Raw genomic sequence first — 16,807 nt, 5'->3', positions numbered from 1 at the left:
AAATACAGGTCACTGCTGTGATTAAATTCTGATGCCTATATGGGTCAAATCTGATCCCCGGCACTACTGCTGCCATAGTCACAGATATGAAGCAAGGAAAAGAAAAAAATATTTAAGACCATTTCAGAAAAGATATTAGAAGCAGGTCTGGTTTGTTCCTCTCATTATCATCATGTTTATGTTTTGCAGTGATAATTACATGACAGCAGTTAAATAAGCATTTTTTTTAATCACAAATAAATGATATTAAAGCCAAAGTGAAGCCAATAGTCACTTGATTTATTACCTCAGTAAACATTGTAAACATGAGTTTATGATCTCAATCGCTAGTTTCAAGTATTCTTCAATACAGTATGATGTTCATTTAGTAAATTATGGTCCCATTTAGAGTCAAATAGACCATAAAGCAGGTCGCTACCACGGCGTTGTCCGGTCTGGGAGTTGTCCGTGTTTTTACTTTAACCCTTTCACAGTGTATTTTTACTTCATGCAAGGTAATTGTAACATTTTGGTCGCATAAAAAATGTCTTATTCAGCATTCAGTTGAACTTATCTCCACCCTCTCGTGTCACTTTTGGTTCCAAAAAAACAACATGGCGACGACCAAAATGACAAACTCAAGGCTTCAAAACGGCAGTCCACAAACCAATGAGTGACGTGCGTGAGACATGCAGTGTGGCTGCTCTAACCTGATAACACGGACGCCGAAATAAAAAAACAACAGGTAACGCAGCCGCCACGCACTCCTGACGTTCCCAGTGTGGACGAGGCTTTAGGTTGTGTATCTGCAAGTAGCGACTGCAGTGCCTTGCTTTAGGGCAATGTCAGTTGTGTTCTGAATTCAAGTCTCAACTTAATCCAACAGAATGCAAATAGAAAGTCAAAGTCACACTTGACGGCAGAAAACAACATCATTTTCAACATATAATCATGTATTCCGCTATCACAAGCATGGCATAGATGTAATTGAGTTCCCAGTGCTCCCAGAGGAGGTCGAGTGCAGAGGAAGAGGCATCGACTCTCCAGACCGTTCTCCATTTATTAAAGGTCACATATTATGCTCATTTCCAGGTTCATAGATGTATTTTAATGTTGCACTAGAACATGTTTACATGCTGCAATGTTCAAAAAACCCTTTATTCTTCTCATACTGCAGCCTGAGTCTGCCTGCCTCAGAGACTAATTCAGCCTCTGTCTGAAAACCACTGATTCACAGCCTGTCTCCTCCCACTCTGCTCTGATTGGTCAGCGTTTTCTGTCAATCAAACTTCCTCAACAACACAGCGTCACTATCTCCCCCTCCCTCCCGGAGCAGCTCTGGAGAGAGAGACGAGTGGAGAGACAGGAGTGGAGGGAGAGGCAGCTAGAATAGAGCTTATAAACCACTTTAAAGTTTATAAACCAGAAACTTCACCCAGCGCACGTTACCGGAGGAATCTGATCAGAAATCGGCGACACATGATGAACATCTGCGGTCCAGATTCCAGGTTTTCCTGACGGTTTCTCTCAGGTAAATAATACTATTTATATCTCTGTTAGTTAGCTCAGTGTTTACCTCATGCATCAACTCTGTAAACCGTAAACATACACTCTGTTTTACGTCTGTCTTTACAGATCCATCTGTGAGAAATGACCGACAGAATCATCCCAGAGGAGAGCAGACAGCTGAGAGCAGACAGCTGAGAGCAGACAGCTGAGAGCAGATGGGAGATACAGAGCTAACCTGTTAGCATGTAGCTAACCCGTTAGCATGTAGCTACATGCTAACGGGTTAGCTACATGCTACCGCTATGAGACGGTGTGTAAACACAGCGACCATCAGGGTGGAAAATAGAAGATGTGAAACAGTAGTCAGTTCATTATTTCTGCTAAAAGATAAATGTATGGAAGATCAGAGTAATGGTATATTATTTACAGTAGTAGCTGTCTCTGTGTTACCATGACTACAGACCACCGGAGCTTAGCTTACCATAGTTTACCAGAGCTGAAGACTTTCTCCTGTACCATGTTAACATAACTAACTAACAGGTGAGATGATTACAAATGCTGTGAATAATTAATATTGTCATCTATCAACTCAAATAAAGTTTGACTGTGAAACAGAAATGTGTTGTGTTGCTTACAAGTCACTATTTACTACCTGTACTCTGCTACATGCATGACATCAAATATATATAATATATAAATATCATCTGTTTAAACAGTGTAATTACATAAAGCCTTTGTGAAAGAACATGTTATATTTAGATGATGGGAGTACATGAAGCCTGTTCTGCTGGTTCTTGCAGACTTTGCTCAAGTTAGGTTGAGGAGGAGAGACAGTGACGCGCTGTGGGGCGGGGTCAGCTACTGAAGGTTCTCTCTGGTTCGACCAGGAAACCCTTACATGGCTTGCATTTCTCTAATGACGTCAGAAGAGAAGGAAAAAAAGCGATTTTTTTTTCTGCACCCATTTCCGGACAAACGGAGCAGGAGAAAAAGAGAGAGGATGGTCTTTTATGATACTATGGTGGCCTGTAGACACACTGGGGACAGATATTGATGTTTAAAAGACATGGAAAAGTGCATTTTGCATAATAGGTGACCTTTAATACTCCTGTTTGAAATAACCTACTGTCCACAACAAGAGCAGCTTGAATCCATAGCATCCACGTAGCTAATGAGTGAAAAGGACCCATAGGGCTCTCGCTACATAAAGCCGTGCTGTTATTAGAGGGCAGATCATGTCTGTCGACACTCTTCAGAGCTTTGAGATGAGTTGAAATGTCACACTGATAAAGGCAGTAACAAGCTTAAGAGGTGGGTAATGCGCTTGAGTGGCATCTTCATTTAGAAAGACCGACATTTTGATTAAAAGTTTCATTTAAATATTTATAGAAGAAAGAGACACTTGATCAGTGTTACATTGGTTAGATGGATTCAGCCGCACAGCACTGGCTGCTGCGTTCTGGGAATAACAATAACCTGTTTGTAATATTTGGCTGCAGCTCACCGTTATTGGTACACACAACAGAAGCTGATTGGATTTCTTTTTTTTCCAGAAATGATCCGTGAGAGTTATAGTTGACCTCTCTCCTTCACTTTTTGTTCACACACGCTATAGTGGCTTTGACTTTTTATCAAATAATAAGATATTTTTATTTTACCAGTTGTTCATTTTATGCACTGCTTCACCGGAAGAGTTTTGTGTCCGTTGTCTATGAGAAACTGAATTGGACTTTTACTTTAAGAAACCTCTCACTCACACAGATCACTGTGTGACCAATGACAGCAGATGAGTATTTGGAATATTGTGTGAATATGGAGGGACTGCAGAGAATTAGATGATGCTGTAAGCTGTGGTTTTGGACATTCACGTGGATGTCTTAATAGTTTGTTAAGCTGTGAAAACTGTTGGAGTCCATTGTAACTGTAACATAGAAACAACATAGTTTTGAAAAATGACATGATTATTTTAAAAATCTACTCAATGTGATGGTCATGATGTATACATTTTACATTTGTGACACTTTAGTATGAGTGACGGCTTGTGACTCAACAAATTGGGACATGGGATTTAGATTTTTTATTCTGTTAAATCTTTTAGTCTGTAAAGAACTTTGTGCTTAAGTTTGACAAGTGTTATATAAATAATAATAATTATTATTATTATTATTACACTAGTTGCCTAGGTTACTTATCTCTACTTTATTATGTAAAATGAAAAACTAAGCAGTAAAACAATGGCTTATAAGATTTATTAAAAACAATCACTGCAGATTCAGGGTGGGAATAAACAAACTCCGATCGAACTCCGTTCAGAAAACAAGCAATTTAAAAGTTCTTTGTTTGTCGTCTTGCGGAGAGACCTGACAAGGCATTTATTTGGTCTTTTTACAAATCAACATCATGTTGTTATTTCGGCAGTAGCGGTGCGTGGCTCGCTAGATACAGTCAATGTGCAATGGAACTGTATGTGAATACAGCTTGCCGCCGGGTGACGTTATGACACCAGACAAGACGTTTGGTTTTCTGACATATCTGAGACTTCCACAACATAAAACATAAACGTACAAAGCAGCAACAGTGGTTATTTCTTCCATGGCTGATGGAGGAAACGGAGGAAAGCGAGGCGAAAATTTGCTTTGAGCTTGGTGTGAATGCACGGTAACACAATACGAAGCACAACATAACGTAACTTAAACGAACATAAACAATAGCACATGTACAACAACAGCACTCTGTAATGATATTATTGAACCACTGACAAGCTCCCCAGAAAATATAAACACAGAACTGTTCTCCGCCTTTTCATTTTGAAAGAGCGACGGCCAATGAGGTAACTCCAACAGTTGGCCGACCAATCCTGTAACTTCATCACTCAGTGACAGACTTTTGCGTTTGTAGGGCTGGCCCTCTGCGGTCCAGCCAAAAACTCTAGCTCTTCCCACAGTAGAACAATGACAAAGACCAAAGCTGTTCTTTCTCCCTGCAGTTGATTAAAAGGTCAAAACACTTAGTTTGGAAATCCATTGACCTTTCTGAGGTGTAATGTCTTTGGCCCAGGAGGGACTTCAGAAGAGGTATAAAGAAAAATAATCACTCAGGTAAACATGTCCTAAATACATGACTTATAGGCTACAGCATCTCTGCTATACTCAACAACAAAAGGTCACTGCAGGTCGTTACTGTACCTCAACACATCCAGCAGTGTAGTCCTAGGCAGTGAAACAATGCCTGATGGGATAGCTACTCTCTTCCAGGCATAGTGGTCACTACGGTGGACAGTGAACACCTATTCAAAAGCCGTCTTCTTGTAAATGCATGGCTTTTCATCAGCCACCACAGTGGACCCGATTGCATCATCCCATACACCGCCACCCACTGGCCGGCCGTAGTAAGTGCAACACAAATTTCTCAAAACCAAGGTGGTTGCTGGACGGCCAGAAATACCGAGCAGCTCGGTAATATCTTGCCAATCCCTCTAGAGTAGGGGATCCTTGCAAGAAAAGGACATTTGGTATCATCAAGTAACAAGTAAGGAGTAAGACAATTGTTCAAGAAGAAAGAGAGAGGGTAGAGGCTGAGGAATCAGGAACGAGCTTCAGTATTTTGGCATAGTCAAAGTCAAAATTAGAGCTGCAACGATAAATCGATTAATTGATTACTTGTCACCTGTTAAATTAATAGCCATCTATTTCGATAGCTTTTTAAAGAACAAAAAATAAGTCAGAATTCTCTGATTCTAGCTTCTTAAATGTGAATATTTTCAGGTTTCTTTATTCCTCTATGACAGTACACTGAATATCTTTGAGTTGTGAACAAAACAAGACATTTGAGGAAACACTGATCCACATTTTTCACCATTTTCTGACATTTTACAGACCAAACAACTAATCGATTAATGGAGAAAATAATCAACAGATTAATCGACTAATTGCTGGTTGCAGCCCTACTTAAATGATGTGGACACATTAGTTTAACAGCATTAAAAAATATATATGATTTTTATAGTTTTCACCAAATACATAATTTTATTCATTGGTTTGTTTAATGCATATGTCTTCAGTTGAAAACTCATGCTGTCCAGCCGAGTGGAAAAAAGTGGAACAATGCATGTTTTTAAGAAAAATTAGGTTGTATTATTTTCATGCCTAAAGAGGAATAAAAAAAAAATCCTGACTGAGGTTGTCATAATTCATACATGTAACTCTTTTGCTTTTGAAAACTCTCTTGGCGTCCAAGGTTATATTTGTTACTGACTTTTTGCCTTTGGTTACCAACTAAAACTGATTTTACCCCCAAAGGCAAGGGCAACGTTTTTGTTTGTTTTCAGAGTAAAGTTGCTTTAAGCCTGACTTTTCATTTTCTTTTTGTAGACCACACTGCTTCTGATTAGTTTACTGGCTTAACTGTTGACTTATATAAAGTGCTTTTCTTTGTATAAAGGATTTCACACACAACAATGAGTTTTCTGAGAACTCTACTTCTCGCTTGACACATTGTTGAACGTTATGTTTGAATGTGTTACAAGCAATCATTCATCCATACAAAAACGAGAAGAGACAGTTTCTCATCATTAAATGTGAACTCAGTGGGTTAGAACTTTTCTCTTCTTTTTCTAGTAATACTGCGTTCGTCGGAACAATGGTATTCTTGATGTACACCTCTCTAATCATGCCTTGACGTTTGTCTTAAGTGACCTTTTGGATTGATTATTTCAGGGCAAACAGGGTGTTTGAAATTGTTGGCGCACGGTGAAAAAATGAATGAAAGCCCAAATGACATAGAATCTCTCTGCTGCTCTCTTTGTCTCTGACACTAATCAACCCGTTCTCACTCCCAACTCGTCAAATACCGCCATTTGGTAAGTACCCCTTTGTCATCAGAAAACCAACGTATGGAGGCATCCTTCATCAGCAGTATCACCGGGCTTTCAACCAACTCCAATGTAAACCCGACTGCAGCGTTACTCGACGGTCGGAGCAAGTGACATAGTATTAATAGTCAGAGAGTCCGTTCAGGGCGGTAAGGAGGGGAGGGGAGGTGGATGGGTCAAACAAACACAAGACTTTCAACCAGGAGACCACTGTTGTGCTTTTGGACTGTGGGAGGAAGCCGGAAATGAAACCCACGCTAACACGGAGAGAAAGTGCAAACTCCACACAAGGACTCCAAGCCGGGTTTGAACCTACGACCCTCTTACTGTGAGGACCCAAAGCCAACAGCCCAAACCCGACCTAAAACCTAAGCTTTTGTTGCAACCCGTTCAAGGCATAATATGGAACCGCTGTCGGTAGGGATGCACCAATACCAGTATCGGGTATCGGGTCCAATACTGTGCTCATGTACTCGTACTCGCAAAACGGCTCCGATACAACGGCTCTTTCGGGTCCTATCGCACGCGCTCCACCTTCCTGACGGTGCGCGCCGGCCCTCACTTTCATCGCACCACAGGGTTTTGCTTGCACCGTCTGACTCGTGCGTGCGTTAGACTCCTTGGTCCATGTTTCAAGACGGGTCGGGTGGGTTGCAGACATCGCCGCAGACCCCTGGCACCTTTCACGTGGGCCGAGCCCCGCCCTGGGGGCACAACGCGGTTGGGGTGCACTAAGGACAGTCCACCCCAGTTGAAAGTCGCACCGGGAGCAGGGGGCCCAGTCCCTCCCCTACGAGGAGAGAAGGCGCAGCGAGCACTTTGTCCACGGCCCCGGGAAGCACCTTCTACCCGAGCCTTTCCAAGCCGACCTACAGCAGGTCGCGGCGCACCGCCTCGTACGCGGAACTGCCCAGCCTGCCGTGTGTCGCTCACACCCTCCAGCTGGCTGTTAACGAGGGTCTTTTGGCAAAGAGAAGTACTCGTATCGGTACTCGGTATCAGCGCGTACCCAAATGTAAGTACATGTACTTACAAAAAGTGGAAAAAAGTGGTATCGGTGCATCCCTATATGGAACCGTTGTCGGTTTGCTGTTTGTAAACACACCGCATTCAAAGTTGGCCCCTCTTCCTCCAGCTCAACGAGTCGAGAGGGAGTGAGAGAGAGCAGCGATGGTGGAGCGAGCTATAGAGTGACTGGACAGAGAGAGAGAGAGAGAACGGCGTTAGTGAGAACAAAGCTGCAAATCAGATAAATAAAATGTTATTTTTAAACGATTGTTTCCCGGCGCGTACGTTCTAAAACACACAACTAACTCCGCACAACCCTGCGGGGAAGACGCCGAGCTGCCGGATTTCGAATGAATGCAGACTTCCTGTCGGCGCTGTTCTCGTCAAACTACAGACACGCATCGATCATAGCTGCACTCGCAGCACAGAGAGGAGCAGGGGGTCACTGGAACACATGGACATAATAACACAACCCGTTCTCATCCCTGAAACACAGCCACTTCGTATGTGGGGACTTGTGCCTCGGTATCAGAAGCTGAGGGACGTGACAAAAGCGGCAATATTTGACCAGAAGAGTCCAGAGTAAAGCAAAATAAGAAGAAAAGAGAAAAACCAGGCAGATAGCTGCAGGGTCTCTGTAGAAACAGTCACCACCACACACTGCTAGTGGGGCATAGTGATGATGAGAGGGATTATTTTTGTATCAGTTGTTTTTTAGTTCATTATTATATATTATACCTTTAAGTTTGGATTTGGGTAACTGAACTCTCTTCTTCTCAGAGAATGAACACTTTTGATTATAATGACCCTATGACCTTTCCTCTAGCACCACCCTCAGGACAAAAAGGATATGTTTAGCTCCACGACTGGTTCGGCTCTAAGAGCAGCAAAATCATTGGATCACTGAGTGTTCCAGAGCCACGAGAGGCTTTAGACTTTTAGTTAACTATTTGTCATTTATTTATTCATTCAGCATATATATTGTGATATAATGTAGCTTAAGAGTGGACTGAATGTGTGGATTTCAAGTAGGCTCATATATATAATCAGTAAGAACACAACACTACTGAAATAGAACACATCTCATTGCCACTATTGCTTAGGCTTCCAAATGACTAAAATTAATAAAGCAAAGGCAAAAAAAAAAAATCTTGAATAAAAGGGACAATACAAACAAAGCTCACAAAGCAAGTATGATGCGTTGTGACAGCTGTTTTTGGGCAAGGTGATGCTGTAAAGAAAATTGAATGTGCCATCTGCTACATCAGAGGGAGACAGAGGAAGAGACAGGGGGACGGAGCAAAAACAGAGACAGATAGCTACAACAGTGTTTAGCTGCCGACTCTATTCTCTATCACAGAGCTGCTGTCAGCCCGCCGGATCGACCGTTGGCGAAGCAGCGCTGGCCTCCCGCGCTGCTTCGCCTCATCTCAATGAAATGACAATACAACTGCACTCCCGAGCCCCATCCCTTCTCTTTACAGCAATAAACAGCCCGTTGAGTGTGGCTTCACCGCTACGCACTATCTGCATCTGATAGAGCACTGGACCTGGCAGTGGGGGCGGAGGTAATAAATTGCTTTTTTACCTGTCTTACTGTGAGGAGTTGTTTTCTGAACTCTGTTATTGCACTTTTATTCAACTATATTGTTTACTTCATTGCACTGTAATTCAGAACCACTGCTATTATGTGCACTTATTATAAGTGACTTCCTGAAAGTTGCTTGAAAAGACCCATACTGTATTCAGTTTGCATTTTTCAGAACTGTACTTTAGTAAGAACAGTGGGGCCCAAACAGTGGTGATACATTAGCAACCACTGGCTATATTGCCGAAATAGTGTTCTTGTACTTGGAGGGCAGAACAAAAGGCCTTTATGCGAAACAGGATTATATTAGAAGCATCTTTCTTTTCTGATGTGTTCCTGTTTTAATTTGATATCGACGCTGCTTTGTTGTTCATGCAAACTCAACACTTCCTCCATATTTACTCGTCTTGATGAACTCATTTCCATAGCACTATTAAATAGCGACAGAGTAAAGTAAATCATTTTTGGACGACTTCAAAAAGGATTGCAACTCTGGTGTGACTTCAACAGCCATCACTCATGTCCTCACTTTGACCTTTTGCGATGGAGTGACTTGCTAGTTTCCTGAAGTGTTTTTTTAAGATGATTATTTTGGTCTTTTGATTTTATTTGACAGCCAGTAGAGAGAGAGAGAGAGAGAGAGAGAGAGAGAGAGAGAGAGAGAGAGAGAGAGAGAGAGAGAGAGAGAGAGAGAGAGAGAGAGAGAGAGAGAGAGAGAGAGAGAGAGAGAGAGAGAGAGAGAGAGAGAGAGAGAGAGAGAGAGAGAGAGAGAGAGAGAGAGAGAGAGAGAGAGAGAGAGAGAGAGAGAGAGAGAGAGAGAGAGAGGTATGGCATGCAACAAAGGGCCCACAACAAGGGCCCACAACCAGGAATCAAATAGTGGACATTTCAGTTATGTGGCATGCACCTTAACCATTGGCGGCTGTGTCGCGTGGCTGCGTCGCGTGGCGGCTGCGTGATTGTCGCGTCGGGTGTTCACACCAGCTGTGTTTCTGCTGCTGTCAGCCCTTTCTTTCTACATAGAGTTTGCCTTTCATAATGGCCATTTCATTTCATTATAAATATCATTTATATTTATTTTAGACAGGGAATGGTTAAGAAACGTGTGGCAATTTGTAAATAATAGTAATAATCGACAATTAAAACCCCGTACTATATTCATTCATGGAGCCGTGCAAGTCACTGCATGTTCTACAACACTTTCCTGCAAATATTTCAGAATAAAAGCCTTGTGTTAACAAATGAAGGAATTCTGTTCAAAGAAAAAAAAACACTCGAGGGCTTTTATTTTGAAATGAAAGCAGGAAGTGTTGATTTAAAAGTAAGTCTTTACTTTTTTTCATCTGCTTAACATTTTTTTTACAGATACAGACATGTAAACTGTAGTAATGTAGCTGATATGATGTTAATATACAGTCAATAGATCACCTTCACTGTCTGTTGTTGCTGTGAAATGCGCGCGACACACTTCAAAAATAGGCAAGACCTCAAATTTCTAGAAGAGACGCAGCTGAGACGTGTGTCTCATGCGGGCTATGTGGCTGCTCTAACCTGTTAACACGGACGCCAAAATAAAAAATAACAGCTCCCAGTGTGGACGAGGCTTTAGTCCACCGGTGCTGGCGCCCAGACAGAATGGTTTGTTTGTCAGTGCAGAACAGCAGAACGAAAGAGATGACACTTCATTATCACATTCAGATGTGTTTAACAACAACACAGGAATATGTAAAAACATTCCGCTATGATGCGACAAATAATAATTCCATATAACATACCAAAGCACACATGATTAGTTTGGTGTTAAAAAAACATGAATTTATGTTAATTTACTAACCTAACTGTTACTCTGTTTAAAATTAATACATGGCATTCAATTTGGCGAATTGCATACAAGGACCAGACTAGAAATGCACATTTTAAGACTTGGATTTGATTTGGAACTTGTTGACTCAAGATTTGTGACTTACAAAAATAATAAATGCATCCCATCAAGGCCATAACGCATATTATTAAATAATTTCCGTACTAATCAAACAATTCAGTGAGCCCTGTATGTGCTGTTAGGAATCATCTTGATTCATTAAGTTTCTCCACTCATATATTCAGCTTTTCCCTTTAATTTGTCACCCGTCCGTATATTAAAGGATAGCTTTGGTATTTTTTAACCGGGACCCGATTTTCCCATGTTTTTGTGTCTGAAACTGGTCCAGTATTGAGGGAGAGCACTGCAGACGGCAGCTGCTCTCGGGCTCCAGTATGGTTCTGTTGGGGCAAGCTGGCACCGTCATTTAGGTCCATTAAAAGTGCTTGTTGTTTGCCATGGCAGGCTCAGATTGTTATTATAAGTGTCTTACATCATGGAAAGAAGAATTGTCCTTCTGAAATCTGGCGAGGTGACGTGTTGCCGGAAGACAACGATGGAATAGCGGAATACGTCCATGGTGGAAATGAGAGTGGCAGCCGGGGCAGAGTTTGTTGTGTTGGAGTACAGAAAGCGTCGCTTAGTGTTATCTTAAAGATTTCCAATGTCACAGCTGAATATATAGAGGATTTGCACAATGTGGATGTGGTCTTTGAATTCGATGGCCATCCATATTTATTTAAGCCAGAGTATACGGATATTCAGTATTCACAATTAGACTTCTTCTTGAGCGGGAAAATAACAAACAGACCGGATCAAGTGAAAGGTAAGAAAAGCGTTTTGTTTCTCTGTAAGGTCCTTTCCATAATGTTGTCATACACTTATAATAATCTGAGCCTGTCAGTGGCAACAACAAGCACTTTTAGTGGACCTTAATGACGGTGCCAGCTTGCCCCAACAGCACCATATTGCAGCCCGTGAGCAGCAGCTGTCTGCAGCGTTCTCCCTCAATACTGGAACAGTTTCAGAAATAGTTGTCCCCATTAGTCTCCCAGACACAAAAACCAAAACAGGCTCCAGGTTGAAAAAAAAAAAAAGTTACTCCATAAGGTGATTTGGTAAACCGGTAATTTGTGGGCTTTTAAGTAAGAAAAATTGACGGTTGCCTCATGCTGCCGTTCGCAACATCACAATGCAGTGTTACCCATGTGTTTCCTCCCCCTTTTTCACGGTGTAGAGAGAAAGGCTCTTCACCTGCTCTATTGCCTCTTAAATAGTCTTTATGAGCAAATAAATGTGTTAAATCTATAAAACACTTAACAGTGGTAAGGTATGAGGGGAACAAACACCGGGCGATTATTCACTGCAAAGAAAACAGCTCAAAGAAAAATGTTCTCATTTGCCGGGTGTGACATGGAAAATATAAATGGTGGTGGTGCAGCTGCTCTCACAATAACCCTTATGAACACATGCAAATTAAAAACAAACCTATTTATATTTTGCTGCTGGGACTCCGCTGCGGAGCTGCATGTTTCATTTCTCCCCTCAGGCACAAAGAGGGAGTCTAGTGAAGTTCTTTTTATTAAACATGGTCATTGGAATATTCATATCAAACTCACCAGCCATTGATATTCATTTGCTACGTACTCTCTTGTTACAAATTCAAAATGTCACAGTGAAATTTAAAACAGCCTGAAAGGCATGTTCATTATTTTCTTATTGAGGTGTTGTGGTTCATTGGTTTGGAGATTCTGGCTCCTGGGGGCTGTAGAGCCCGCTGATATTTGTTCAAACTCATCTCTCAGATGTTTAATTAAAGTTATTAGGAGCCACAGGTGAATCAGTTCATTAGCAGTGAATTGTGTTTTCAAATTCCTGCAGTAACACACAGGAGTCCCGCTCTTGGAGAGTAGGAGAAGATAAATGGATTCACCATCCCGCTGCTGTTTATTTATTTATTCATTTATTTATGTATCTATTTATTTATATATTTATGTATTGTCTGGTAGGAGGGAAGGTGAACTAGGTCATTGCTTAGAGTGCCATCAGCCAGGAAAGGCAGCAAAGATGTCCCATCAACTTTTAAATGGCCATCAAAGAGGTTACCAATGTGCCCGTTTCATTTACAGGAATGGAGTGTGGTGCTTAAAGTTCAAGCAGGCCATTCTCAGTTCAACAAGCATTAAGCCCAGGACACCCAAGCAACGTCAGGAGCACGCAGCGGCTGCGTTACCTGTTGTTTTTTATTTTGGCGTCCGTGTTGTGTCTCTTCTAGAGATTCAAGGTCTCGCCTATTTTTGACGCGAGCCGCGTGGTTCACAGCAACAACAGACAGTGAAAGTGATCTATTGACTGTATATTGACATCATATCAGCTAAATTACTACAGTTTCGATGTCTATCTGTAATAATATGTTACGGAGATTAAAAAAAGTAAAAACTTATTTTTAAATCAACACTTCTTGCTTTCATTTCAAAATAAAACTCCTCAAGCGTTTTTTTTCTGTGGACAGAATTCCTTCATTTGTTAACACAAGGCTTTTATTCTGAAATATGTGCAGGAAAGTGTTGTAGAACATGCAGTGACTTGGAGAGCTCCATGAATTTATATATTACCGGGTTTTAATTGTGGATTATTACTATTATTTACAAATTAACACATGTTTCTTAACCTTTCTCTGTCAAAGATAAAATATAAATGACATTTATAATGAAATGATATGGCCATTATGAAAAGCAAACTCTATGTAGAAAGAAAGGGCTGGCAGCAGCAGTTGCAGCAGCAGAAACGCAGCAGACACGCAGCAGGTGTGAACACCTGACGCGTGAATAACGCAGCCACCATGCGATGCAGCCGCCACGCAGCCGCTAAGCACTCCTGACGTTCCCAGTGTGGATGAGGCTTCAGTTCAACAAGCATTACAACTTTTAATGTAGGTGATTTTTACAGATATTTAGATATTCAGCTATGCAGATCCCATAACGGAATGGAACCACAAGCAGGAAACAGCAAACACATCTCCCGTCAAGGTACAATGGGTTTACTTGTTTTACCTTTTTATTAAACAATTGAAATGCTTTGATTGACAGGCTAAAACATTTCAGTTATAGTAGAAGTAGAGAAGAGTCATAAAGTCAGCAAACTGACTCAGTAATACTAGTAACACCTATGTAACTATTGCTAACATTACCTAAGCTACTGGTCATCATCAAGGCTGTAGCTTTACAGTAAATCCCCCGTGCACTGAACAGATCAAGAGTGCATTTTATTCAAAAGTTACACGGCCTTGCTTAAAAGCATACTGGTATTGCACAGTGTTTTAGACAAGATAACCTAAACCAAGACCGAGTCATGACTTAGACCAGAGTGTATCGAGACAGAGAGAAGACCGAGACTTAGACTCAAACCGGACCAGAGCGAGTCCCACACTACATGACACACTTACCGTAGGCACTCCTCAAATCGATCCGAAAGATCCACATTCCCATAAAAACACCCACAGAAAAACAAATGAAAATCCATCCATATATACAGTATATGTGTAAAATGTATAAAGCTAGGTTTATGCTCGCCGTACTGAAGCCGGCGTGGGGTGCGCGTGCCATAAAATTACATCATATGACGGCGTTCGTGTGGTGCGCGAAGGCTCCGCAAGTTGTACCTCTGAATTTTTGTAAGTACGTGTCGACTTTCATTTCAACATGGACGCCTTCGGAGGAAGACTGGCCGAACAGGTTGGGCTGTACAGACATCTCTACAGCTGTTCCTTGAGAGACCACAGGGACAGTCACATGACATTAAATACTTATAAAGAAACTGGCAACACACTGGGGAAAGAAGAGGCTGTGGAAGAATATGAGAGATTGTTTTATAAAAGCTAAAAAAAGGTCTCATGGAAAGGGTGGTGACCTGAAGGGAAGCACCAAGAGACGGAAAATAATTTAGACTTGGAGGGAAGCGACAGTAATAATCATAGCAATGTTTGACTGTACGTCAGTGTTTACTACTGTTGCCAGGCAGCCTGCTTTCCTTTCCCCAACCACTCGTTGACTTTTTGCTTATCCACATATTTTGTTTCTACGCCTCCTGGCGTATCGGAGCATATTGCAGCGAACAATGCGCTGAGCATAAACGCCTTTTGCATGCTCGTAGACCACGCCATGGCGTCTCGCACGAGTATAAACAAAGCTTAAGTGTACCGTGAGAAATGTCTTGATAAAATAATCAAAAAGCACTGCTGAGGTGAATTTTATCTGTGAACTTTCCTTTGTTGTCTATGAGCAATCACAGTAATGAAGTTAACAAATAAATCAGATAATGCACCGTCAGTTTAGTGAGATCCCTGAAGTTGTGGTCTTGACCGGCCTAGAAATAAATTCTGGAGTTTTCTTTGTCTGAGACCGAGACCTTTACAAAGTGGTCTTGAGTGGTCTCCAGACTGAGACCAACCTTGTGCACTACAACACTGGTATATTTTATGTCTTTCCAAAACCTCTTCAGTGGCAAAAACATCTCCAGGATCATACAAGTCCTGACGTGGATTACTGAGAATATTTTAGACAAATTTTATTCTGTTCATTTATCCTATTCTACTCGCCAAGGGTAGGTCAGATACAAATTGTCATTTAAATGAATCTGCAGGCATAAAGTAGTTAGAATGGTTAAAAAAGTCTGACCTCATCGTAGACGCTGTCATTCCGCTCAAAGTCTCCGGCCTTCCTGGGCAGCACATGGACGTGGACATGCTGTAAAGCAAACAAACAAAGAGATGGCGATGGTTTAGATGTGGCGCTCCGTCTAGAGAAACAGGTACTTTTTCACCTGGGATTTGTCTGACAGGCTGATGTGACAGAGCCGGTTCCCTCAGAGAGTCTTCATTACTTCACAGTACGTCGGAGAAGCCAGAGCGGAGCGTCGCCGCCGTGCCACAAATCACAGGAGGGTGACCGTGCATTTCAACAGGCGTGCTACCTGCACACCACAGAGACTCCTTATTTCTACGCTTTTAAGGATTTAATATATATCCTATATAATATAATATAATATCCCCTCCTAGTGTCAACCCCCCCTGCTGTCACAAACTTGGCCGTCTGTATGGTTAACTTTGATTTCCTTCTTTGCATGGATGATAATGGTAATGTCCCCTAAGAAACTGCTTTATCTGACAAAACACACACTTAGCAGAAAACAAACACTCACTAATGCAGAAACAACAAACAGTTTTCTCCTGATACACAGTCTTCAATACTCATCAGTACATAAAGTAAAGCCTTAACATGTGGTTATACAGCAAGTGGGTAATTAAGCGTTACTCCTATATTGAAACAGTAACAGGGTGATTAACAAAGCAAGACAAGAAAACAAGATAATATCTAAAGAAAGAAAGACACATTTTAGACAGCTGAGAGATGAGGGAAGCTAAAAGTCGCTGCTCAGAGGACCTGAGCTGACACTCTTTGCAGTGTTAAGAGGGAGCAGCAGCTATTTGATGTATGGTGGACCCTAACAGAGGAAAAAGCTTGTAAGTCAAAATGAGCCTGTCAAGAAGAACAACAGCATCAGTTGTTTCAGCAAGAGCCCTAAAACGACAAAAGTTTATGTTCAAGTGACAAAAGCTTCTATAGCGGCCGTAGTAATTGTGACGGGAGCAAAGGAGGACGTGAGGTGACGTTATATAGAGCGACAAAGTCCACGTAGGGTGGAGGTCAGGGTGGATGGGTGGGTCGACAAATCATCTGACTTTAATGCAGGAGACCGCTGTTCCTTTACTGGTTTTCATGTTTTTTTTAAGCATGATGGCAACGCTTCCTCAACATTCACAAAGTAGGCATTGTAACTCAAACCACAAAGTTTCTGTAAACCTAACCAAGTATTTTTTGTGTCTAAACCTCACCAAACCTTAACCATAGTATTGTAACATCATAAAGAAGATATATTTTTAACAGTGTTAACAGTGATTTGAGTGGAAGGCACAGCCGAATGGTGAGATCGT

At 41.6% G+C, this 16,807-nt stretch overlaps 1 protein-coding gene across 5 annotated transcripts in view; it reads right to left on the bottom strand.

The window, feature by feature from the left end:
* Positions 1-16,807, bottom strand: part of fhit (fragile histidine triad diadenosine triphosphatase) — a 354,989-nt gene that overhangs the window by 52,850 nt on the left and 285,332 nt on the right. For all 5 annotated transcript variants that reach the window (XM_074649370.1, XM_074649332.1, XM_074649353.1 and 2 more), the window contains one exon: positions 15,492-15,560. In XM_074649370.1, the coding sequence (XP_074505471.1) occupies positions 15,492-15,560 (69 nt within the window). The remainder of the gene's footprint in view (positions 1-15,491; positions 15,561-16,807) is intronic.

The sequence above is a fragment of the Sebastes fasciatus genome, chromosome 1, assembly GCF_043250625.1.
Source record: "Sebastes fasciatus isolate fSebFas1 chromosome 1, fSebFas1.pri, whole genome shotgun sequence".
NCBI lineage: Eukaryota > Metazoa > Chordata > Actinopteri > Perciformes > Sebastidae > Sebastes > Sebastes fasciatus.
Note: the sequence above shows the minus strand (reverse complement) of the source record. Positions and strands in the feature narration are given on the sequence as shown.